Source organism: Triturus cristatus, chromosome 7, assembly GCF_964204655.1.
Source record: "Triturus cristatus chromosome 7, aTriCri1.1, whole genome shotgun sequence".
In the NCBI taxonomy this organism is placed as follows: Eukaryota; Metazoa; Chordata; class Amphibia; order Caudata; family Salamandridae; genus Triturus; species Triturus cristatus.
In genome coordinates this window covers 460,673,406-460,700,201 of record NC_140590.1, presented here as the reverse complement: position 1 = coordinate 460,700,201, position 26,796 = coordinate 460,673,406, and the positions used below count along the sequence as shown (strand labels likewise).

The following is a 26,796-nucleotide window of genomic DNA, read 5'->3' as shown; positions in this document are numbered from 1 at the left end:
AAATTGCATACATTTTGTGAACAAAAAGGCAAGATATCCAGTTAAAAGTCTTCCACAAATCTCAATATACAATGAAATAACAGAGCCAAACCAAAGTCATTGTCAAATCAAAGTCATTGCATATAATTTATTGGCAACCCTTTGCCCTCGACTTGTAGTACGAACGAATGCCATATTAAATTCTAGCAATTATGAAAGGGGGATAGAGGGGACTATATTGGAAGGTAGAGTGTACTATGTCTTCTGCAATGCCTCACAATTGTTTTCTCGCTTCCGACACTCCAGATTTTTTTTTTTAAATCAGCTTTATTGGCAAATATACAGGAACAATGCAATCTAGTAATTAAGAATCCGTTCCTGAAACAAGCTAGAAAAACATTTGATCCCTTCTCAGTTTGCAGTTAACTCCCAGCATTTCCTATTCTGTGAGCAATGCATAGCAATTCATTGTGGATTTCAGCAGAAGTATCTCACCGAACTCCCGGCCACATCCCCGACCAAAGCACACCTCGATAGGACTCGTATTTGAATGAGTTTGGATGCGTTTAAAATTTTTAGCACCATATATGGGTTCCACTACAACCATTCACCTCTTCATGTTCAGAATTCAACCTGCTTAAAGGAGCTGGAAGGAGGTTCGAGCTATGTACCGTTGAACTAGAAAAAAGATAACTTGAAGACTAGACTGCACATATCCATTAGCAAACAGATTTTCAAAATTATGAAGCTGTGACAGTTTGACGAAATAGGCCTTCCTACTATTCCCAACACCATCCTAGGCCCATGGGTTAAAATGTATTACCTGTATCATGCAACTCCACATTCTGTGAGGGAAGTCACCTTTGACTGTTCGGCCATAGGAGGATCACTCTAGAAGAAGAATTCTTTATCACCCATAAGCATTTGTATGTGATGTAGACACTATGAAGGAAATGTAATTGATTCAATTTAAATAATGGCTGTCTGACATGGTGAACACAGCCTTCTTTTCTACACCAGAACAGAGGTTGTTTTTCCGATCTGAATCTGATGGTTGTTCTTTTATACTATGGTGGGGGTTTCATTATCTCTTTCTGGCAGAGGAAACTACTAGTAAGTCAAGTTAGACATGGGGTCTTAGGTACAGTGTGTCTTGTTGTAGAGAACAAAATGGTTATTTACCAGTAGGATTAGTTTTGCAGCTTGAGGAGTTTTATGTATTCACATGGTGTGCATTATTCTGCCACCTAGCTGTTGGGTCTGGAATTGCCTCAGTTTCCTTTTTTAGGTCTCGCAGACCTTTGATTGGCTGACGTCATTATTTATGTTAAACGCTGGCCTCCGATTGGAAATGAGGCTTTTTGGTTACCGCCCTCTCTCCTTTTGGCCCCACCTATCAGGACTGGTTCGTTTGCTTGCAGCGTTACACTGTCTCCTTTATTAGTGGGTAAGCACTTTTTTGTGCTCATTCTACTTTAGCAAGCCCGCTCGTTCTTCACGCTATGCTATAAATTGTGTGTTTTGTTATCACTTATATGAGCTCGGCGCCCGCTAGGGACACCACGCTCACTTGATATTTTATTTACGTTTATGTTGTCGAGCGCAGCGCCCATTCAGGGACACCCTACTCTGTTTTTTTTAAACTTTAAATCTGAGCGTGGGGGAGGAGCCAAGATGGCGACCGGGACGGCAGCGTAGGCTCCCGGCTCCGTGAACCTCCACATCCCGCACAGATATCCTGCATGTGATCCTCTGCCTGCGCTACATGCCCGTGTTGGTGATCGAGAGCGGCAACCGATCGTGTGATCCTGAAGCTTCCAGCGGCGGTACCGCCCGAGAAATGCTCATTTGAAGTTTGCGGCCTGTGCAGCCCTGGGGCCGGGACCTCGGGTGGACAACATGGCCGGGCGGCAGTTTAACAACAGCGGCCATTGGTGACCGGGTGGAGTCGGACTGCCGAAGCGGCGCGAATATTGGCCTGAATCTCGCAGTGGTCGCTCCTATAACCGAGAGTAGCGTGACGGGTGCATACCCGGGGTGACGATTCCAGGGGTTTATCGGCGATCGCCTGGACCCTCGCCAGTGAACTGATCGGACGCGGCCTGTGGCTAGTCCCGATTTGCGCGGGCTGCTCCCGGTTTTCGCGGACACTGGCCCAGGGGGAGAACGACTGTTACCTGTGGCCGCACACTGTATACACCTTTTGCCTGCCTCCGGACCTTTGTTTGCAGGGATATGGAACTTGCTGCGCCCGTGCCTGAGACCCGGTCCCCATCTGGGATGGCCCTGCCCTGCGGCCATCTTGATGGAATGGACTCTGTCATCCTGTACACTGGGTCACAGCAAGATTGGGAGTGTGTGGCGCAAAGGAACGTGGCGGAGCGAGCGCGGGGGACCGTGCTGGGGTACGGTGACCTTCTAGATGCTCTCGGAGCCCTTCATTCCACCCTGGTCCACGGCGCCCTGGTATTGGGGAGGAAGCTGGATGGTATTGCGTCAGCGTCGGAAAAGTTGCGGTCTGCCTGTCCCCAGGTACATAAGGCTCTGTCTCACCTTCCACAGGAGGAAAGTACCGTGACCGCCTCTGTGGATAAGGGACGGATGGAAACTTTGGACATTGCGGCAGCGTGTGGTCGGCTGGCTGTGGGGTCGGTCTGTTCCGGAGGTTTTGGACTTGAGCAGACGGTGGTGACTTTGTCCCATGCGCGGCCTCCGGCGACCCAGGCAATCTTCACGCAACGATCGCTTGCTCTGGCCGATTTCTCCTTCCTGGACCTTGTGTGCGGCGCAGGCCCTGGGGCAGTACTGGGAAAGGTGATCTTCCATGACGATGACTGTGCTGATGTTTCGAACCGTCCTCCCCACATGTGTGTCCCTTCCTAGTCTTCTCTGGACGCTCCTCTTCCTTGTAACTTTGGACATGATGGTGGGTCGATGGGTATGCACTGGTGGATTCGCAAAGAGTGGCCAAGGATAAGGCTGATCCTTCCGAGGTGGTCAATTAATAGATGGGCGGGCTGGGGGGGTTGTGTGCTTTCACGACGTAACTAATAGTGTAGCCAGTGCATAATGCTCCCCATTTCTCCTAGATATGGCCGAATTTGTGCTGTTTACTGTTTGCGCTGGGGAGGAATATATTGTGCGGGAGGGAGAAGCCGGGGGCATGGTTGAAGGCCCTCCTCCAGTTTATTATTACTCTCTCCCCTTTCTGTTAGGGGGGGTTTCCTCTCTTTCCCCTTTTTCTCTGTTTCTTCTATATTTCGGGTCTGGTTCTGGGGCGACAGGCACGCTGCGGGGGGGTGGGGGGCCGTAGTCATCTGCAGAGGTGCAGGGTGGGGGGGTGGGGGAGGGGCTTCTTTAGTCCTTTACTTTGTTTCTATGGCCTCCTTTTTCTTTTCTTATTCTTCTTGGTCTTTTTCTGGGGTCAGTGCGGTAGGTGTCCTTCGTGGCCAATCATTGTTTTTTCAGTTGTGCCTCACTTCAGTGAGGTTTTCTGGGTCCTAGGGCAGGAGACTGCAGGCGCAAACGGCTCGTGATATTCCTCCACATCCTGAACCTTCTGTTTCTGCGCCATTGACTTGATAGCTTGCTATTTATTGTTGACGTTCATTATTCTGCTTGCCTTTTTTCGCTGCTGAGAACTTGATTGGCACCTGATCCTTCTATCCCTTATTGTAAAATGAAAACCTCTTATATCCTGGTTCCCCTCTTGGGCTATTCGGTGGACAAGAGAATACTAGCATGGAAAATCTGCTTCCCGAGGTGCTACATGTGATTAAAATCTGTTTGCTGTTATTTTCACTGCTTAGCGGCCGGCCCCGAGGGTTGTAGGCCCATACTTGTCTTTATTCGCAATGTCAATAAAGGTTTTCCAAAAAAAAAAAAAAAAAAAAAAATCTGAGCGTGGCGCCGCTTCAAGGACACCGTGCTCGGTTTCTTTACATTCTTTTTAACTTTATCACTGAGCGCAGCGCCCGCTTCAAGGACACCGCGCTCAGTGTTTTTTTTCTTTTAAACAAACTTTATTGCCTTTTACAAGAGACACCACGCTCAGTGTTAAAGCTAAAAACAAAAACAAAAAAAACACAAAAAAAGAAACCGAGCGTGGTGTCCTTGAAGCAGCGCCACGCTCAGTTTTAAACATTGCAAATACTTGTTTTGCAGCACGTAGCAAACCTTGCTGAGCACTTTTTTTTTTGCTTGTCTCTCTCGGCCTCTTAACAAGCACGAGGCTCTTAACCAGAGAGGGAGCCGCAGGACCGTCCGCAGCGTCGCTGCACCCGAAAACGTTTTAAGATGCATAAAGGCAATTGTTACTCACATGAATAATCTTAAAACACACCCTCTCTTCTTCGTCTCTCCATCCAGCCATGCCTATTGGAATCACAGACAAAATACAGCTCTTGTAAACCTTTTAAGAAGTTTCTCTATATTGGGCTAACACTTGATGCTGCTATAAACCATTTTTGCTCTTTTTAGTCAAACCAAGGCAGCGTCCACCTTTTTTTTTTTTTTCGCGTGAGGAATTGGGGTTTGTGAAAGACAAGCGTCTTCCCTTCTGAGGGTTATTATTGAAGGTAAAGAGTACAGTATGGATTTGGGCGGTACGGTTTCCGGCGCTGAGGTGTCGTGTGCCCTCTCTCACACATTTGGAGGCGGCATTCCGACTATGTTTTTCTGATAGGCACAGCAAACCTACAAGGAACATTAATAACTAAAAATGCAATTTTCTCCCTAAGAAATTAATCAAACTACAAAAATCAATAAAGAGATTCTTTCCATTAACTCACACAGAAGCAATACTGTCAAACTTCATGAAACTTTATGCTGCAGCACAGCGCCCGCTTTAATATCAATACATGCACCGCGCTGCGGCAATAAGTTAATACTTAAGACCGGCACACCCTTTCATATTATCAACACGGGCGCTGCCACAGCTTTGAGCAGTAAGTCTATCGACCGGTAAACACTGGCGCTTCTTCTGTTTTTACTTATATAACGTGAAAGCTCAGGAGGGGCGCTTGTAAACTACAAGCATTGCGTTTGCAAATGCAATAGGTATCGCATTTTGGAAACTTTGACTTATTGGTATTGTTAAGGACAATGCCTTTTATTATTCCAGGTTTTTAAACACAAATGAAAGGCATTGTCATTTACAATGCCAATAGCTCAAAGTCACGCAATTGCGAGACCTAGTGCATTGCAAATGCTTGTTTTCCCGAGGGCGTCAACCACCTTTTGGTGCTAGGTCCATCCCTTGTGTGACGTTAGAAGGTATCCCAGAAGTTCCTGTGTGGGGTAGCAGTCTTCTGATTTTTTCCCCCCTTCTTGTTGTGATTAAGGGTATTTATTTACTTTTCCTGACTAAAGTATATTTTCTTTCCTTTATGTGATGATATTCCCTCCGGTTTGCTTTCCTCAACTCTGGGGAGGCCGGTGGGTCACATGTGAATCCAGAAAAACCACATTGTTTTGCAGTAATAATCCTGTTATGGATTCATATGCTGTGCATTAGATTTGCCAGTTTACCCCTTCTTGGGATACTAGGGGTGAGATGTGAAAGAATTTAGGAACAGGTGTTGAAGTACTTTCTGTTCCACCTGTGCTTTTGTCATTTTTATATCCACACAATAATGCTTGGCAAACGTGTGTAGGGAAGCCCATGTAGGGGCAGCACATAGCGTCAATTGGAACATTTGCTATAAAGGCTAGGGTTGCATTCTTTTTTCTTGTTGTGATGGTCACTGAGGAATTGTTGTTTTGACAGGTCTGTCTAGTGTTAAGTTCTAGGATGCCCACCATTGTGTCTTCTTCTGTACCTTTTCTGCTACAACCACTAGATCTTCCCAACTCCTGGGGGTTTGTGACCAGTTGTTGCATAGCAATTCTTGAAGAGGACACATGTGCAGACGTGCGTGGGTAATAAGGGGAATGCATGATGTCATCATGCCCATTAGTTTCAAAAACATCTTCACTGTCAAGGACTGTCCCCTCTGGTAGAGGCGAGTTTGCACCTTGATTGCTTGAAACCTCCTTTGGGTTGGGTACACCTGTGCCACTTTGAAATTCAGTCTTGCCCGAAGGACAATTTTTTCCTGTTCCGGGTTTGGCGATGATTTCTTGAGGTTTATGGAGGAACCCAGCCTTTGCAGCGTTGGGATGTCCTTCTGAATGGGTCTGTGGCATTTTTGTTTTAAGTTTGCCTTTACCAACCTGTCGTCTAGATAAGGATAGACGTGGATTCCTTCCTTCTTAGGAATGCTGCCACTGCAGCTAGGCATAAAACTACTCAACAACCATGAATACAATTGAACAGACAAAAACAATTGTATTATAGAACTTGTTCTTTTTTTTCTCTTCCTTTCACAAAGAACACATAATTCTATGGTATTGATCCCAATATACTCTTCTCTAAGACCATAATAACATTGGGCCATAGTATGAAGTCTTGAAACAATTCTCTTTATTATTCTTCAAAACATCAATGAAACAGTCCGGCCAACTTGTTTCATCCTCTGAAAGGACTTTGTCAGGGTTTATGTATTTATTGGCAGCAATATCACATCAAAGTCTAAGTCGGAGGGAATTGGTTCTCCCAGAGATTCTTGGAACACGCTTATTGCTCCTATATTAACATAGAACAATAATTGAAGGTGCTATGTTAATAAGCAGCTTAATATCCACACCCCATTATGTTCGGTAAGCTCAGACCCGGTAGCATGACGTGCCAGCACAGCCAAGTACCTTCTTCTGCAAAGATATCCGTAAAGCCGGATTGAGTCCTTTCAGAGGACTCTTGAGGCACTCACTTTAGTGTGTTTTTCACTGCCACTAGGCACTTTTTGAAAACTCTTGATGCTGATTTCATTCCAAAAGGTAAGACTCCAAATTGGTAGTGTGTGTCTTTGTGCATGCATTGGAGGTACTTCTTGTGTCTTTGATTCATGGGTATGTGTAGATAGGCATCTTTTATGTCTATTGTTGTCATGTAGTCCCCTTTTTGTAAGAGAGGAATTACCTTTTGTAAAGTTGTCATTTTTAAATGCTGCATGTGAATTAATGTGTTTATGAATCTGAGTTTTAAAATTGATCTCAATTTATGAACTTGCTTTGGTACCAAGAAATAAGGGGAGTAGATTCCTTTGTTGTGCTCCCTGGTTGGTACCTTCTCTATTGACTGTTTTTGTAAGAACTCCGCCATCTCTTCCCTGAATTTGAAAAGTTCTGTTTTTTAAAACTTTTTCTTCTTTGAGAGGTTTGGTGGTGGTATGCTTGTTAGCTCTATACAATAGCTGTGGCGCACCACGTTTAGTACAGAATTGTCTGTGGTGATATTTTCCCATTGTGGTGAGACTATTCTGCCTCCCGCTTGTATTGTGTGGGGGGCTTTTTTGCATCCACGTCACTTGGAGCCTGCCTTTCCCCCTCCAGGAGATTGTCCTCTGGCTCTTCCTCTGCCACAAAAAGGCTGCCTCATCAGTTACCAGGATTGGTATCTGGACTGCTCTCCGCTGCCTTGTATCTGCTGTTGTTCTGCAGAAAAAAGTTAAGGGTTTTCTGAGGTTGCTTCCTCCCCTTCTGAAGGTGCCTCTGTATTGTAGAGCACCCATTGCTTTCGCTGTTTCATTGTCCTTTTTGATTTGTTGTAAGGACTCATCCACCTCGTTGCCAAACAAAATGTCTCCTGTGAAAGGCTCATTAATTATAGTTGTTTGTACTTCTTATTTAAAGCCTGAAATTCTGAGCCAGGCATGTCTTCTGAGAGTAGTTCCTGTGCACGTTTGACAGCTGGCTTAATCGGCTGCATCTAGGGCTGACTGAAGACGGGTATTTGAGATGTTCTTCCCCTCTTGGGCGTTAGATTTTTTCCTCTTTTTGTCATCTTCAGGGAGTTTATTAATTATTTTCTTGATGTCGTCCCATTATAGGCGACCATATCTGTTGAGGAGAGCATCTGAATTGGTGATATGCCATTGTGTTGCTGTCCCCACCATATCTAGCCTTCAACTTTTCCTTTCCGGGGGTGGACTTGAGGAAGAATGAGAATTGCTCCTTCTCCTTGTTGTGGTGACAATGATGGGATCTGCCACTGTGTTCCCCTGTACATATTTGGGGTCTTTTGAGGAGGGTCTGTACTTTTTTTCTTTTTTACCCTTGATGTGACTCTTTTGGTTGATGTTGGCTCCTTAAAGGTCTCTTTTCCCTGGTCCAGTATACCTGGCAGCATCCCTGGTAGCATTGGAAGGTATTGGCTACCTTTTGTTGATGGCATCAATGTCTGTAGGAGAAAGCATGAGTTTCCCGTTTTTCTTCTCTACAAGGACCCCGAAAGTTTCAGCGTCTCTTTTGACCCGGCTGTTATAAAAGGCAAGGTCAACCAGTGGCACAGCTTTTGAGAGGTAGGTACAAACCTCCTCTTCTGGACTCTGTGTCGAGGTTGACCCATTCTTCTTTGAAACTTCCTGTTGCATACTGTTCTGGGATGTCGAGCTCTTCTTCGACTTCCTCCTGGTGAGGTTCGGGGTTGCCGGTGCCTCAAGGGTATTCTCTTCCTCATCAGCATCCGAAGTCGTGAAAGGTTTTGTAGGAATTCGGTATTCTTTAAGTGTCTCAAACTCCTTTTTTCGTTGAAGAAGCACCAACATTTCTACCTCTAACCGTCTCTTCTTTAACACCTCAAGGGCCCTTTCGACATTTTTCATCAGGGATCTCCAAATACTTTGGTGCGATTTCGAGCCCTTACTATATCTTTGGGTAAGTATTTGCTCCTTTTCAGTCAAATCCGATCAACATTTTCCAAATGTCTAATCAAGCAGTGCCTCTTGCACTTGATCAGTCAAATACTGAATGTGCTTTAACACCACAGTTGTTTTCCTTAGAGTAGGTCTTTCAACAGTGTCCACTTTGGAAGCTGAACTAAGTTCTATAGGATGAAATTATCTTAATTTTTCAACATGATTTTCTAGGCCCAGCCACTGGTGAAATAATGCAGCAGCATGTGAATCCAAAAGAACAATTTACTTATCTTTAGTAATGCTCCTTCTTATAGATATTCAAACTGCAGATTTCCCATCTTTAGAATACTCCCCAGGTACCAGAACGGATTTGGATGTTTGATTGATTGATTGATTGAGGTAAGAAAAAGTAGGCCACTTTCCGTTAAAGGGAGGCAGGAGGAAAGTGAAGAAACTGCGGTTAGACAAGTTCCTGTGCGTGGTAGCCATCTTCAAATTCTTTTCGCCGGCGCTGGGTCAGAAAGCAAGGGAAGAGGCTCATAATTTTGGGGGAAAATGTCCAAACTTTTGCTTTGTTGGCAAAAAAATAAACGACGAATGAGAAGGTATTGGAGAAGAAAAGGGATCACCGTACACTAATCCAGTCGGGGGACCCCAATGAAAACGAACAGTGTTACAACGTGTAAGTACTTGTTCTTCAGATGGATACCTATGACCGCAGATTCCACACCTTTAGAATAGATCCAAAAGCAGTAACTCTTAAAAGTGGGAGCTTTTGGAATGGGCTCACATCAAAATGTCCTGCATCACCAAACTGACAAAAACCCATTCCCATCAGACTTACCCATCAAGGCAGTAATGTTTCGTTAAGGCGTGCACAGACGCCCATGTCAGGAAGCGACACAGACAAGGGGTGGGCAGAAGCGACACAGACAAGGGGTGGGCAGAAGCGACACAGACCAGGAGGAAGCGACACAGACAAGGAGGAAGCAACACAGACAAGGAGGAAGCGACAGACAAGGAGTGGGGCGGTGGGAGGAAGCAACACAGAAAAGGGGTGGGCGGGTGGGAGGAAGCAACACAGAAAAGGGGTGGGCGGGTGGGAGGAAGCAACACAGAAAAGGGGTGGGCGGGTGGGAGGAAGAGGGGTGGGAGGAAGCAACACAGAAGAGGGGTGGGCGGGTGGGAGGAAGCAACACAGAAGAGGGGTGGGCGGGTGGGAGGAAGCAACACAGAAGAGGGGTGGGCGGGTGGGAGGAAGCAACACAGAAGAGGGGTGGGCGGGTGGGAGGAAGCAACACAGAAGAGGGGTGGGCGGGTGAGAAGAGGGGTGGGCGGGTGGGAGGAAGCAACACAGAAGAGGGGTGGGCGGGTGGGAGGAAGCAACACAGAAGAGGGGTGGGCGGGTGGGAGGAAGCAACACAGAAGAGGGGTGGGCGGGTGGGAGGAAGCAACACAGAAGAGGGGTGGGCGGGTGGGAGGAAGCAACACAGAAGAGGGGTGGGCGGGTGGGAGGAAGCCACACAGAAGAGGGGTGGGCGGGTGGGAGGAAGCAACACAGAAGAGGGGTGGGCGGGTGGGAGGAAGCAACACAGAAGAGGGGTGGGCGGAAGCAACACAGACGAGGGGTGGGCGGGTGGGCGGAAGCAACGCAGACGAGGGGTGGGCGGGTGGGCGGAAGCAACGCAGACGAGGGGTGGGCGGGTGGGCGGAAGCAACGCAGACGAGGGGTGGGCGGGTGGGAGGAAGCAACGCAGACGAGGGGTGGGCGGGTGGGAGGAAGCAACGCAGACGAGGGGTGGGCGGGTGGGAGGAAGCAACGCAGACGAGGGGTGGGCGGGTGGGAGGAAGCAACGCAGACGAGGGGTGGGCGGGTGGGAGGAAGCAACGCAGACGAGGGGTGGGCGGGTGGGAGGAAGCAACACAGACGAGGGGTGGGCGGGTGGGAGGAAGCAACACAGACGAGGGGTGGGCGGGTGGGAGGAAGCAACACAGATGAGGGGTGGGCGGGTGGGAGGACGCAACACAGGCAACTGTAGAAGCAATGCCAACAACAGGAAGAAGAAAGAAAATAGTACCTCAATCACAGAGCCAGCAGTGGAAGGACACTAATCAAAATGAATCAATCAGTACTTGGTCCATGCTGCACACGAAAGAAGAGGAAGTGAAACTGGTACGTGCTAGCCAATTAGGAGTTAGCAAATTAGAGTGACAATGAAGCCAACGCCCATCAAGCAATGGGCGGGCTCCAAGTCCATTCAGTAAACAAAATGTATTGCAAGCGACAGCACATGAGCGCTGTTTTAGGCGAGACCGAAAAAGGGGAAACACCAAGTCAAGTGAATCCCTGCTTACTTCCATCAGGCAAAAGAAAAGGGAACTGCCTGGAAAAAGATGGTCGGCCCTGAGAGAATACTTGCTTTGTTATTTATAATGTTTTTCCTGGTTTGATTGAGGGCAATTTAAAACTAACCATCACGTTTTAAGTTGGAGAAGACATTATTGTAGCATTATGCTTTGCACTGAACAACATTAGGAGTGGCTAAAGAAAACAGACATTTAACACAGTATCAGTTTCAGTATCCAGAAGTCATGGAGCTAAAGATCTCAAAGGGCTCTGATGCAGGTTCTGCTACCATGTCCAACTTTTAGGGTGGAGCACACAGAAGAAAATGACAGTTAAATACAGACAATCCGATTTAATTCGAACTCTACAAAACCACAGAAAAATATTAAATTTGTTTTGAAAGACTGAAAATTTAGAACCGAGGGACAGAAAGCGCAAGAGAGGTGCTAAACATTAGATCTGGTCTTAAGAGTTGTACTGTCATTATGAAAGGCTGAATTTGACTAAAGAAAACTATTATCTCCCAAACTTGTTAAATATGCAGTGAGCAATGTGTCATTAAACTATACATTGTTTTTTCACCTTAAAAGTTCTGTAATGTGCGTTGGAGGAAGACAATGTATGGCATTTCGAATATTGAACTAAGATTAAAAACAAACCTTCGATAAAATAAGGACCCTTGCATGCAGAATACAATATATAGGGTAACATTTGATATCTTTATTGTGGGAGATTTAGCCTTATAAACAGGGAGGGCTCAATCACCAACAGACGTTCATTGACATCTTATTATTTTGGAAGTGGGTAAGATGAATAACAATATCGGCAAAATGTCTAGTCACCGCACAACTTCGGTGAAATATTAAATTCTTGGTATAGATCTCAAGAGGTAAAAATATGCAAAACTGTGGCATTCCTCTCATATTTGCACAAGTGGTCCGGACAAAGTTATGTTTAATTCTGGTTATTTAAAATTGGTGTACTCTGCTGCTAGTGCCAATGTGGCCTCTTAATACACAGAAAAATACAAAAAAGTGATGGATGGAATGTTTTAATTAATCTCAGCTACTGGATACTTAGGCCATATCCCAGTCCATTTTATGTTTTGCCCACAATGCCACCACAGATTAGACCCAGCCATATGCAAATCAGAGTTGGTTGGTCCTGTACTAATAGCCCAGTTAGTAATGCTAACGCAGGTCTTCTTGTAACCTGAGCACAAGCAACCCAAGAATAGTTTTGGCTTGGTTGAGCCACTTCGTTCCAGCATCTAGGCATACCTTTGGCACAGAGTGTCATAATGAAAAAAAAGTGATGGCTGAAACGCTTCAATTAATCTCAGCTACTGGTAATTATTTGGGCCACATCACAGTACATCCTATTGTGGCCCACAATGCCACCTCCAAATAGACCCCATCATGTGCAAATCAGCATTACTCCTACTCAAACAGCAACAGTCTAGCACCAACTGCTAAGCCAGGTCGTCTCTGAACCGAAACACAAGCAACACAAAACTAATTATCTTGCTGGGCCTCTGCAGTGAGGTGGCACAGTGAGCATGAAACCTATGTCTGGGCGCACCTGCGGTACTTAGGTTTTTAAAACGAAAAAAAGTGATGGATGGAATGCTTGAATTAATATCAGGTACTGGTAATTACTAGATGTCACATCCCAGTCCATAAGATCTGTAAACCTATGGAGTCCCTCCCATATTTGTAGCTGCTGTCTATCTCAAATTACCCAAGTGTTTAGAATTGTGATTGCTATACAACATTTGTGTACTGTACAATTGACAACAACGTGGCATCTTAGCACTCTGGCACTGTCTGTTATGTTCCGAGCATAGGCATGCACGCTTTCTGAGATCTCCCACCAGCTATTCCATGCCTTCACTCAGCATCATAAACATTAACATGCAACTGAAGACAAAAGAGAAACGCTCTTAATGCCCACACATAATTGCTCACATCATAGGGAAATAAAGGAAGAATACCAAAGAAGACTTGAAGCTACCATTTCCATCCAGATTATCAAGAGAGAGGATAAGAGCATGTTTTCGAAGTAAACCTCGTGGTATCTTGCAGCACTGATTATCCACTGGAGACTCTTGAGCATGCAGCTCTTAAGCCAATATTATCAGGGTGAACATCTGCATGAATAAAATGAAGTCTCACAGAACCAGTGTGTGCTCTTATGCAGACAAACGCCCCCAGGCAGTCACAGAGGTCTGCTAAAGCAGTTTAAAGAGGGCCAGGCAAGAGGAAGAACATACTGCTTCCAGAGATTATGATAGAATTTTCGGACAGTCCTATATTGGTCAAGACAGACACAGAACTGTTTAGAGTTTGTGTTTAAGATCGGTCATCTTTATTTCCTTTTTTTGTAGAAGACATTACAGCAACTGTCTGTTTTTGGGGACGTGGATTGTGTGCCTAGGTCCTTTGAGGCAAATGGATCCAAACAGAACTAGTATCAAGAAAAGAGGGCTGATCCTAGGTATCATCACCCTCCACAAACCTCATTAAGAGTGGTTTGAAAGTCAATTTACGTTAGGGCCTTCTGATGCAAAGTGGTTGGAGCAAAAGCGGACGAGACTCCGTTGCCGTTTTTCACATTCTTTCCCAGAGGTACACATAGCAAGCAGGCCATATAGCATGTTCTGATGATACCAGTGGTGACATATTAAGCAGCAGATCTATCTGACTTCTGTGAGGAAGGACGAAGAACATAATTTCTTGTGGACAAGAACCACAAAAGTTGCTCTTATACTTGCATAAGGCTAAAAATGTAATTGCCAATTTTATGACAACTGGACCTGCAGTCCATACAACCTTAAACGAACCAATCTACAGCAAAATATATTTTTGACAGCAGTTAGAAATTCGAAATCACAGAGAACAGCACAATAATGGGACTAAGTATGAGGTACGCAGGGGTGTTTTTGCAAGAGCTGGTGTGTGGCACCGCACCCAAACCGACGGACCATGCACGCAACCTGGGCTTCCTCCTGGACTCCTCCCTCTCCATGACCAGGCAAGTCAACAACGTCTCCTCGGCGTGCTTCAACATCCTACGCATGCTACGGAAGATCTTCTGGTGGATCCCCACCGAGACCAGGAAGACCGTCACCCAGGCCCTCGTCACCAGCCGACTGGACTACGGCAACGCACTCTACGCCGGTACCACCGCCAAGCTCCAGAAGAGACTCCAGCGGATCCAGAACGCCTCAGCCAGACTCATCCTCGACATCCCACGAACCAGCCACATCTCCGGACATCTGAGAGACCTTCACTGGCTCCCCGTCAACAAAAGAATCACCTTCCGCCTCCTCACCCACGCACACAAAGCCCTACACGACCAAGGCCCGAGCTACCTCAACAGCCGAGTCAACTTCCACGCTCCCAAACGCCACCTCCGATCAGCCAACCACGCCCTCGCCGCCGTCCCCCGCATCCGAAGAGCGACTACAGGAGGAAGGTCCTTCTCCTACCTGGCCGCCAAGACCTGGAACTCCCTCCCTACCGACCTGCGCCTGACCCAAGACCACCTCTCCTTCAGGAAGAAGCTGAAGACCTGGCTGTTCGAGCAGTAGCGGCACCCCCCCCTCCCCCCCCCCAGCGCCTTGAGACCCTACAGGTATGTAGCGCGCTTTACAAGTGTCACTGATTGATTGATTGATTGATTGATGTTTGAACTAATACAACAAAGTAACCATAGATCAAGTTGCGACAACACACTGTATGGTGACTTGTTCCTATGACTGACTGTTATTAATGGTAGTAAGATGAACAATGTCGATGAAAACATAGTTCTGGAGTAGGAGACTCCATTTATATCAATGAAACAATTGATTAGAAGATAATTAAACACTCTGTTTACCTGCCAGCCTTTGTCTGCTGTTCTGTAGTATGGATAGTTTTTAGTTATGTGCGTATAGATTCCATTTAAGGTAAGCTGTTTATCGGGTGCCATTGTAATTGCTTGTACAATTAATTGTGCATAGGAATATGGAGGTTTTGAATCATCCTGAATAAAAAAAGGCAAATCGTTAAACAAATATGAAAAGTTCACTCAAATGTACGGCTAAACATTTACAACTAGTTCAAACAAATCAAGCGTGAAAATGTGAGAGGATATGGAAATTATGAAAGCATCAGTGAACTATTTTTGGAATCCTGCACTAAAAGCATAAATAACATGCAAACAAACCAGGGTACAGGAAAAATCTTAATGTGTGAAAAGTCGGTAAAGCACAATAAAAACTGGCAATGTTGATTTTTATTTAGATGCTAAAGGTGTTCATTATATTTTGTACACAAGTACCATTTCTAAATAAGGGCACAAAATAACCACACAAAAGAGAGCAATAAAAATAATATATGTCGCAAAATGCACAATTACCACTCCCACGCAATATTCTCTCGTCTTAATGCTTGACGCGCTAAAATGGTTCTTAGCTCTAGTTTCACATCACTTTGAAATATAGTATAAAAATGAAATTAATTCAGCAGTACATTACACAATTCACATTTTACAAGTTATGGATTCATTTTATCTATCAGATTTAAACGTAGTGCTTGTTATGTTATAGGTATTTCTAAAGCGCGGCAATTACCCCAGGATGTCATGGCGCAACCCACTATTCTCTGAGCAATTAAAATAGTAGGCAACGTTACAGGTTAAAAAGTCAGGTTTTTCAATCCCCTCCAAAACGTAAGGTCGATGGCATTTCATAAATATAGGGGAAGGTCATTCCAGGCTTTTGCTGAACAAACAATCTTCTCCCACCCCATGAGGCTTTTTTAATGGGTGGTACGATCATCAACTTGGCTCCATAGAAGCGAAGCGTTTTTCTGGGTAGGTACCAACGCATTTGCCATTTCAAGTAGTCTGGGCCTGTGCCTTGTAAACGGTGCATAGAGCTTTAAAACGCACCCGTTTCCTAACCGGCAACCAATTAAGTTTTTTGATTTCCTTAGTAATAAGGGAAACTTTTGGTGTGCCAGTAAGCAACCTTGCTGCCGCATTTTGCAACAGTTGCAATTTATTCAAAAAATGTTGCTGTATGTTTAAATAAAGGCTGTTACAAGGAAGGGGAGAATTTTCTTAATCATTCTGATTGCATAGGAGGTAGTTGGTCCACTGCATTGATCTGGTCACCAAAGTTGAGTTTATCCTCAATTATGACTACTAGGTTTTTTACTTTCCTGGTAGGAATAGGAAGAGCCCCCATAGCTTCTGGCCACCAATTTGGGGTCGAGAAGTTGGGATAATTTCCAAATAAGATGATTGCCATCTTTCCTAAATTCAGTTTCAGACAGTTTTGTGACATCCACCTTCCGATTGCTGCAATACAATCGTGGAACCAGTTTTCGATTCCTGCTGCCTGTCTCGGCCGCAGAGCCACCACAATTTGTGTGTCGTCTGCATACGATGTCAGGCTGAAGCCAAAGGAACCAATTAAAAAAGCTAGGGAAGGTACATATACATTGAAAAGAGTAGGGCTAAGCAAAGACCCCTGTAGCACTCCGCAAGGCAAAGAAAAAGTTCTAGAATGAAATTCACCCATTGCCACAAACTGGGATCCGTCTATCAGAAAGGAATTCAGGAGCTTCCATGCTTTACCTTGGACCCAACATGCCAACAAACGGTCCATCAATACATCATGATGGACCATTTCAAAGGCCGCAGACAAGTCCAACATAATTAGGGCAGCCTTACTTCCCCTATCCAAGGCCTCCCTTATCTCTTCCGTGGATTTTATACGGGCGGATTCTGTACTGTGCCCTTCTCTGAACCCATATTGAGTGGAATCTAAAACTTGGATTTCAAGTAGAAAGGTGCTAAGTTGCAAGTTCATGGTTTTCTCAACCAATTTTGCAGGTAATGGGAGGCGTTAGATTGGTCGAAAATTATTAGGCCCGTTTGGGTCCAAGCAGGGCTTCTTTAACAGAGGCAATATAGACGCAAGCTTCCAAGATCTAGGGAAGTGCCCTGCTTCAAACATTGCATTGAACAGGGAGGTAAGTAAAAGTGCCACGGGAACCGGGGCCCGTTTGATCACGAAGACTGGACAGGGATCATAGGGGGAGCCTGATATTGCGGACAGGAGAAGCTTCTCAGTGTCAGTTGTAGACTGTGGCGCAAATTTGGCAAAGACCAGGGAGGAGTCCACAGCTGGCCTCCTTACCGCCATCAAAGCTACAACTCCTCCCGGGCTTGGGAGACTAAAATCCGAGAAGATGACCTCCACCTTGTTCAAAAAGAACCTAGCGATATCATTGCATAGTTCCTGACTTGCATGAATTTTCGTTTGGCTGGGGGAGGCCAGACTCGCTACAGTTTAAAAAGTTCTTTAGCAGAATTTTTTGCTGAATTAATTCGATTTATAAAGAACTTTTTCTTTGCTTCAAATAGGAGTTGCTTATAGATGGCGAGACTTTGTTTATTACTCTTTTTCTCTCCTTCCTTATATTCTTTCCTCCAGCTCTGCTCTAGAGACTTACAGGAGAGTTTCTGCACAGCCAAGGATGTCAGAAGAACGACTGAAAATATTTATGCCAACAGATTTAATTAAATGGCTATTGTATGTCTTGCAAGCAGGTCAGATGAATGTAAACAGGCAGACAATCACAAAGTCCAGCGAATAAACACCACTCCCGCCGGGAGAACGCAATGAGATACTTACTAGCCTCTACATCTAACTATAGAGGCACGCAGAGTGTGTAGTTCCTTTGTGCGATTATATGCTATTTACACTACGCTACTATACTTATGGCTCAATCCTTCAAAACTGCGCCACAGTAAGTAATCTAAATTTGCCACACCTAAAGTTCAATTCCCATGACCTCAAAGCATTTATAATTACGCTACGCAGTTTGAGAAAACAAAAAAATAATTACCTTCGGACTATCGCCACCGGAAGCTTCCTTGTCATTTTCTGACTGTACATTGTCTGCTATTAAATTTAGGTCAGATGAGATTACACGACCCATTTTGTAACCTGAAGACCCTGCACCACGAGGGCTAGATGGGCAGGAGTTGGCAGCGCTGCAGAAAAAAGAAAAAAAACATTAGTTCCTTACGCTTTACTCTTATATCACTAAGCTATCAAACGGGAACATTCTAAGAAGCTTTTTAGGAAGGACTACACTGACGAGGTACTTCAATTAAAATGCAAACAGAAGAAATCAATTATGACCAACAAGATAACACGAACTATGGCTACATACACACCCTGTAAAGGTGGCTCTTCAACAATTACATTTTCTAGAATTGTAAACTAGGAATCCTCCGGTAAAAAAACATGGAACGTTACGTCTTTAAGCAAAAGCGAACAATTTGGCTATGCTGGTCAGTCGAGCTCATCAGTATTCTCGCGACTTTTGAGTGTTCCCTCCCACTAGCACCTCCCAGGTTTAGATTTCAAGTATTACTCACATAAGCAAATAAAGCATAGGCCAAACCAACAGAGACAACAAACTGGGGAAAAGAGGGTTGCTTATGAATGTTTAAATGATACTAATGCTGGAAACTAAATTATTTACATGCTTTTAACAGTTTTGTTAAGTTTTGATCTTTAACCTTGCTGTGCATTATTCTTTCATCTAATGGTTAGGCCCAGAAGTGTATCTTCCAAAACAGTTTACTTAAGGCATCAACCTCAGGAGGGGTCTGTATGACTCAGCTGTGAATTATTTTTTCTTCTTCTGAACTAGCACCATATCACCTTCACCAGGGAAGTGAAAGGGTCACGTGAATCTAAAAAAATGTAACTGCAAAGTTGTTACAGCTACGTATTTACACTCTTGAGAGCGAACTTACTCTAGATTCACATGCTCTGCATAGGATAACCAGCATCAAACAAATGTTTTAAAACTGCCGTTCTATATCCTTCCATTGTGAATGGATGTCTAAAAAATGTTTTGTACACATGCATCTGGATGACTATATGTAAAGTCAGCGGGCAAATTTCAGGAATGTTAAATATCTTGTTTTATTTTGTTAAGTTGCCAGTCATTATTTAACGGTCTCCTCCTCTTCCTTCTTTTAGGTTCTCGAAGTCCAGGACCAACAGTACGTTTGGATGCCCCTTCAAAGTGAATAAAGAGCCACAGGTAAGTGTTTAGGACTGGCTTTAGGGGGGAAGGGAGGGTTTAGTGAAGTAGTATCACCGAGACATGCACATCTGGTGCCCGTCACCACGTCCTCGTATGTATTCCTCTTAGGGGTACTATATTGTGCAAACCTTGTTACACTTCACCAGGTAAGTCTTTGTATAGATGTGTGCACTGTTGGGGAATTAGCGGCTCATATTACCTGGAAATACAAACTTCCCTCTCTGGACCGTGCCTTTAAAGTAGGCGGTGAGACTTCTAAAAGAAACCTCGGGTTTGCGGGGTTTGGCTGTTGGGAGGCTCGGAGACATCTTCCGTATCCACGCTCCTCCCCTGTGTTCCCAGTACACGGGCCTCTAGGAACTTGGTTGAGCGGTTTATGAAGACGGTGGCTTACTCCTGCTAGATTCTGTCTCTTTGTGTTCTGTGGCAGCCGGCGTCAGCTTAGTGTCTTCAGCTTCCCGGTCTGCTAGCGTTTGCATGGTGTCTTCGGCTTCTCCTGAGGCGTACAACGATCTCCTCCCATCTCGCTGGTTATGCGCTTATTCCAGGATCTACTTCCCTGCCATTGGTTACAGGGTGCTGATGTCCCTCTGCAGCTAGGTCACATGTTCCCCTAACCCTTCTAAGTTCAAGGGCGACCCCCACCAGGTGCATAATGTTTCCAGACTGGTATATCTCACACGGTTTGCAGGAGGGTAGCCGCTCTACCACCTGGTTGTTCTTGAAATAAAAAGATAATAAAACTAGCATGTGCAATGCAATAGGTATCACATTACTGATAGTTTGAGGTATTGGTGTTGCAAATAATAATGCAATAGCTCATACTTTCAGTAATGTGAGACCTAGTGCATTGCAAATGGTTGCGTAGTGAGCCAGTAACCAGCATTGTATGTCTCAGTGCAGTACGGCAAGCTGCTCCCAGAGCTTCCCAGTGAGCAAGGCACCAGCACTGCTTGTCTAGGTGCAATACCGCAAACTGCTCCTAGAGGTCCCTAGTGAGCATCAAACTTTGAAGAAATGGCAAATCGACCCTACCCATACTGCATTGCATGCAAGACAGTACCACGAGTACATTCAAATAGCTATGTCCATATATACAATTAGTAGCTTTGAATTGTGACAAAATAATTATATTAATTCGGGATTAGGTTGTACTCTATGTGGAGTCGATAAAGGGAAATTTATAGACGGTCTAATATAAATGTGAGATATGGTGCAGTACCGCGAGCTGGCCCTAGTGAGCATCAAACTTTTGGTCACACATGCAAAATCCACCCTACCCATAAAGCGTTGCATGCAAGACAGTACCCTGAGTACATACAATTAGCTATGTTCATGTATACAATTAGTAGCTTTGAAATGTGACAAAACAATTTTAATATTAATTCTCGATTTGGAGCTGATGAAGGGAAATTTATAGAAGGTCTAATATAAATGTGAGATGTGTTAGCGAGTAAAGTAACCACTGCCAACTTAGTTTAGGATCACGTGAGTGTCCTGTCTTAAGGCCTTTAAGAAAATAGTGCATTAAGGCTATAATTAAAACCTAGGGCGTAACACATTTAACAGGGGGTGTCCTCATGGGATGTTACAAGAAGAGACAAGGCGGTACTAAGGAGGGACTACAAAGCCTAATGACCAATGAAAATCCTCCATTTACAAAGGACAGGGACAGGAGCCAATTAAAAAGATGGGCGGAACGTAGGCAGAGATTTATACACATATCCTGAATACAGCAGGTCTTGAAGAGACAGGGCAAGCGCCGCCTAGGTGAGACCTAAAAAAACATAAATGATAATGCTTTTAGTTTCTGGGAAAGTATAACCGAAAGGTCTTCTATAACATGTGCAACTCTTTCTACACAATTAGTTGAATCTCGTAAAAGCAAAAGAAAGTGGGCAATTGTACAGTTTGAATAACATGAAATGGCAAAACGCTCCTAGGAGCAAGCTTTGGGTGTGTTTGCATCTCAAATTTACCTTTATGTATTTTTCCTGAACAGATCAAGTCTGTTGCTTACTCAATCTTCTTAGCGATGTTTTAGTCACTCAAAAGGCTCCTCTTAATATTAAGAATTTGGAATTTATTTACGCATAGGTTTAATGGGTGCTCCAATGGGTCATGTTACACCTTAAAGTAAATTCTGATGCTGGACCAGCACGAGGAGGGTATAACTTTTGTATGCCCTTGAGAAATCTTTTAATAACTGGTATTGTGAATATCTTTTGATGAATTCCTTCTGTGTGTGGAATAATAGCTGAAGGACGTTCTAGTGATACAAAGCCAACTTCACAATCTAATAAATATAGTAGGTAGCTTACAATTACAGTCTGATAACTAAGGTGCTATTGTAAGGAATCTTTTGAACACCAGCTGGAAAAGCTTCAGTACTTTTACTGCGTAAGATCTTGAATAGTATTTTTGCCTCCAAAACAACCCTCAAGCAGTCATCTGGCAATTTTACGTGTTGAAATTCTAGGATTTCAAGATCCAGACCACTAGTTGCAACCTGGAAGATTCTAGGCAGATTCCGCTCTTTGTTTAATGGATCCATGCGCGCTTTTTGATCACCTGCCGTAATAACTGTATCGATTGCAAACATCATTTTCAGTGTCTGTCTGGATACTATTGAAATCAAGCTGATTTAAATTTGCTTTAAACAGCTGTTCGGGGTGAAAAGCACAAGCAAATATCCCCTACCAACTCATTGACATTGCACTGTGTTTTCTTATGTGAAAAACAGATTTAGGTTTGCCATACCCCAGCATTTGCATGCCCGGCTAACTTTTACTATTTTAGCTCCGACACATGGATGGTTCCTCTCTTTCAGCTTAGCATACCAGCATGCAATTTTCTTCCCTAGCACATCTGTTACAAGTGTTAGATTTCTTACAGTTGCCAATACAACACTTCGTTTGTATAGCTAAAAGACTGTGGTTATTTCGTTACAACGATGTAGGGAAGACTGCTCTATGATGGAAAAACTCTGAAAGAATTTGCGGGTTTAAATGTCTCATAAGGTTTTAGGGACTTACCAATGTGTTTATATTATGATTTTTATAACAACTTTTGGAAGATTTTTTTCAATGTTATCCACAAATAGACACTTATCGGATTTTAGAGGCTTACAAATGTGTTGTTTATATTATGATTTTATAACAAGTTAATGAAAGTTTATAATTAGTTTTATCTTCCACAAATAAGCACCTTAGCCACCAGGAAACCTGGATATGAATTAATCTCATGCACTTTAAACTGCTTGGTGAATGAATCGAAGAGTTATTGAATTATATACCTTTACTAAATTGTAATTCATGTATTTAATCTGCAGCTGAAGCACTTTTATGCAATTTGCACAAATTAAGCACTTTAGATACTATGCACATTAATAAAATCCTGGCTGGTAAGGATTTGTTTATGTGAAGGCACATGCACACTTTGGAATTTTGCACATTATTATCTGGATATGTTATGAATATGACAGGATTGGTAATGTATGTTAACTGGAATATATGAATTTTACAGAGTATGGGAGATGTCCTAAATCAGCCGAATGCAGAAGGTATAGTATAGAGGTCTAATCCACAAAGGGAGAAGATAAAAAGTATTTATACAAGCATTAAGATCCATTAAATATACGTATTGACCATACCCAGTATTTAGTTTGACCATGTCACTTTAAAGAAATGAATTTGGGGGGAAATCTTGGCTGGGAAGGATTAGAGGTAAAAATGAAAAAACGAAAATAATTCTTCATTTATTTCATCTACACATATGGCTAATGATTTGTAAGCAAATGGAGCATTATTGGAATTGCACTATGTTATGCAGTAAAATGATGTGAACATGAATCAATGTTAATAAGGGAAATATCTATAATCCATAAATACCTATATGTTTATGGAAATATCAATGTGATGCAATCTAAGGCAGATTCAGCCATGTATTATGCATAATATACAAAGTAGGACAGTCTTTTTACCATGTCTATTACCCATGTGTGGAGTACTTGTCACTTTAAAAGAAATGATCACCATTTGCACCATTGTCATGTGATGAAGGCTGACAACGGCAGAAACGCCTCATGGCAGATGTGACTCAAACTAAAAAAAAAATAATACTTGCACCTATATGTTATTTAGGGCCATACGTTTTTAACTGTGTGTGCCATGTGTTATGTAGAATCAGCTGTTTATAAATATTTTGCGTTCTAATGAAAAATAAGTTGCTTGCATAAATATTGTACTTGTTTTGTACCCTTCTTGGTTTACTTCCTATGCAAAATGGTTGTAAGGCAGTTGCTTTTCTTTTAAGGTGGTAAATGTAGCACTGGCACACGTGTTAGTGCGTGTTTGAGGCACCAGGATAGGGTAGGTGTGAACTGTTGCTTTATAAACATTAAATGCTTTGCAGTGAAATTGTATGTTTGGACGGCTATAGAGAATGCCAACTGCTGCATTTTGTCCTCCTTGTTAGTGCGTGTTTTAATATGTATGAGAGCCCTGGAAATAGCCAACAAATGACCTGTGTTGTTGCTGGGGCCTCACTCCTCTGGCTCTGCCTGTTTTCAGAGAGCGTTTGAGGAATGCACTTGCTTGAGATAAGCGCAAGTTTTATTGGGTCCCTTTGCTCGACCCAAAGAATTCCTTGTGTTTGCTTTTGAAGTGGGGGGTGTTTATGACCCCCTCCGTCCCTTTGCCTAGAAAACTTTTGCATCTGGTGCCGCGTTAAAAGTGTTGTGGCCAGATATTTACTGTTTGCGATGAACAAAAAGGGCGTGTATTTCTGTGAGCCCTAATGATTTCTGATGGCTTATTGCCCGTTTTCTCCGTTGATATGGGAAAACATTTTTGGGAGGTAATCCTCCTATGAGAGCCTGGATATTGTTCAAAATATCCCTTAAATCCCGTTTTAAGTAAAGAAAACACCCCTGTTTGTAGGTCTCACCTGAGCCAGCGCATGCGCTGCTCTGACGAGACATTTAGTAAGTGGGCTTTTAAAAGTCCGACCACGCGCTTTTGCTGGCCTCAAGCTTGTGGTTACGTGCGCGAGCACACGCACAGCCGCCATCTGGCCTTCCTTGCGGCACCCTTACAGTGCGCCTCGCTCCATCCCTCCCCCACCACAGAGCGCGTCCCCGCGATCACTTTGGCTTTCACGGCCACGCGGCCACGTTACTTTTATGGCCGCACGGCCAATGCTTGTTGTTTCATACGAGTGTGTCGCTTTACGAGCGGTTGAAAATTGACATTTGCTGCTTCTCACCCAAGCCCGTTATTCCCCCTCGCATGCCTGCGCAGCTGCTGCATGGCAGATTCGTGGGTCTGTGCTGGTAACAGGAATGAAAGAAAATCCTTTCAAGCCACGAATAGCTGTAGAATTTGCGAGTGTGAAGAGGGCCCCCAATATACTAATTTAATATGCATGTGTATCGTATTTGACAGTAAGCAACAAATTAACGTGTAACCTCGCTAACTGCTGTCCCAGGAGACACGCTTCAGGAAGAGATGCCAAGGCGCAGCGGGCGAGCACCGCCAAGAGGGCCTTCATGCATATGTCTGGCTCCATGACTCCCTCTGCATTGCATGTACCATGCACATGTGCCAGGCGAATGTATGTTATCCCGCAGGGAATCACAACGCGGTTGTTACAATGACGGCGTTGTGATTCCGCATACCATTACTCCGCAAGTCGGAACAACGACTTGCGAGGGGGGGGGGGGGGTGGAGGGGGTTGGGGGAGTGGGTGGGCGGCGCTGGATGTTGGAATAGTATAATTTACTATTCCAACTCCAGTCTGTGCGGACAATAGGGAAGGTGTTGGATTTTAAATCCAGCACCCCCAAGTCGTTGTTCCGACTTGCGGAGTAATGGTATGCGGAATCACAACGCGTACGTTGTAACAACCGCGTTGTGATTCCCTGCGGGGAAAAAGATTCGTGGTAAACGCTGTTTACCGTGCCCAGGCTATTGCGGAAACCCTTGACTGTGAACAATACGCATGAACCCCAGCTGGTTGTTAAAAACTGGATCCTCTGATATCCTTAAAAAAACAAAAATTTCAAATAAATAGCATCGCTAGATGTGTAACAGACACTTCGGTCCTGAATTTTATGTTTAGTCAAATGGATGACGTATATAAGTCACATCGGCATAGTGTAGCTACAACAATATCCACCTATCCTATAAAGATTTGGAGTAATAAATTCAGAAGGGGTGATCGTTTTCCAGGTATAGTGTTGGACCGTCCTGTCAGGGAATCTGGCGCTGCTGTGGGATAGGCCAGCTTGAAAGGACCAGTGTGTATTTTTGGGGGGGGGGGGGGGGTTACGTAGACAGACCAAAAGAAATGGCCTACGCACACAGTCACATTATGAAGATATTGTGATATGTCAGTCCTTATCTAGCTAGCTGTAGCTTCTTCAGATTTAGGGTCATTGATTCTGTATAAATAATGTAATTTTAAATTGAAAAACATGTGAAAGGTGTATTATTTGAAGGTCCTGGTTTAGTCAGAGCATCTAAAATTATGCAGATTTGCAACCGGGATGCGTTTGGCCTCATCTGGTATTTTTCACACTTGCAACTTAATACACCATCTGCTGCACAATTTGCATTTTTTAGCAAAACAATTGTTTCTAGTTCAACTGGATCAAAAGTTACTTTAAAAACCACAAGAAGTGGTTCTGCATCTCGACTAACCTTTTGTAAACGTTAACTGGTCACCTTTCAGTTAGCGATTGCTGCATTCAGGTAATAAACCTGTTGCATGTAGGTGAGGGGAAAAAGATCCTCATCCCTTACTAGTCATATAATAAGCATGTATCGTTCTTGTGCTGTTTCTGGCCCAGAAACAGGGGGAGAGGCCCCTATCCCCCTAATTTGAAGTAGGATTTATTAGGTGTGTCCGGGCGAGAGTATACATTTTAAGTTGATTAGGATAAAATATCCAATTGATGCAAGCAGATCAGATGATGATGGTAAGATATTTGTGCTTTTATTTGTCTGCTAGAAGAGAACAGAGATGGCACAGCCAACACGTGTTTCGCCCTCTAACTGGCCATCAGGCCTAGGGCTTCCTCAGGGCTGTACGTAGGCAGTGTTACAGCAAAGATTGATAACATAGAATCGAGTAGGTCATGTGTACAGGATATATAAGGATGTGGTAGGTGGGAACAGAAGAGGAAGGGTGAGTCAAAGAAGAATTAAGGGGGAGGGGGCGGGAAAAGAAAGAGGAAAGGGAACAGAGTTGAGGTGCGAGGAATTAGCAAAGATTGTTACAGGAAGTTTAGGTGTGATTGAAAGGAAGAGTATATGGGTGGGGCGATAGAGAGAGGTTAGGTGGAGGTTAAAAGTAGTAATTGGAACGGATGTGCAAAGAGTAGTTAAGTAGTATGGAAAGAATGGGGGATGTGATTTGGATATTTGAATCATTTTGAAAGTGAGGGAGAAAGGTAAATAGTTATAGGCGGGCAGGTTGGCATTTACAGGAAACCATGTCATACAATACAATTTTGACATTAACACGATTTTTTGAGCACAGTCAATTTCAGACATAATGACAACAGTGATTGAAGAAAGTAATAAAATGTAAATTGTCAAAGAGCCCCAAATCA

General features: G+C 43.9%; 1 protein-coding gene across 1 annotated transcript in view; it reads right to left on the bottom strand.

Moving 5' to 3' along the window:
- Positions 1-26,796, bottom strand: part of FOXK2 (forkhead box K2) — a 278,943-nt gene that overhangs the window by 88,596 nt on the left and 163,551 nt on the right. The window contains exons 3-4 of the mRNA XM_085616785.1: positions 17,964-18,111; positions 14,941-15,087 (exon numbers count right to left, since the gene is read on the bottom strand). Of these exons, the coding sequence (XP_085472911.1) occupies positions 14,941-15,087; positions 17,964-18,111 (295 nt within the window). The remainder of the gene's footprint in view (positions 1-14,940; positions 15,088-17,963; positions 18,112-26,796) is intronic.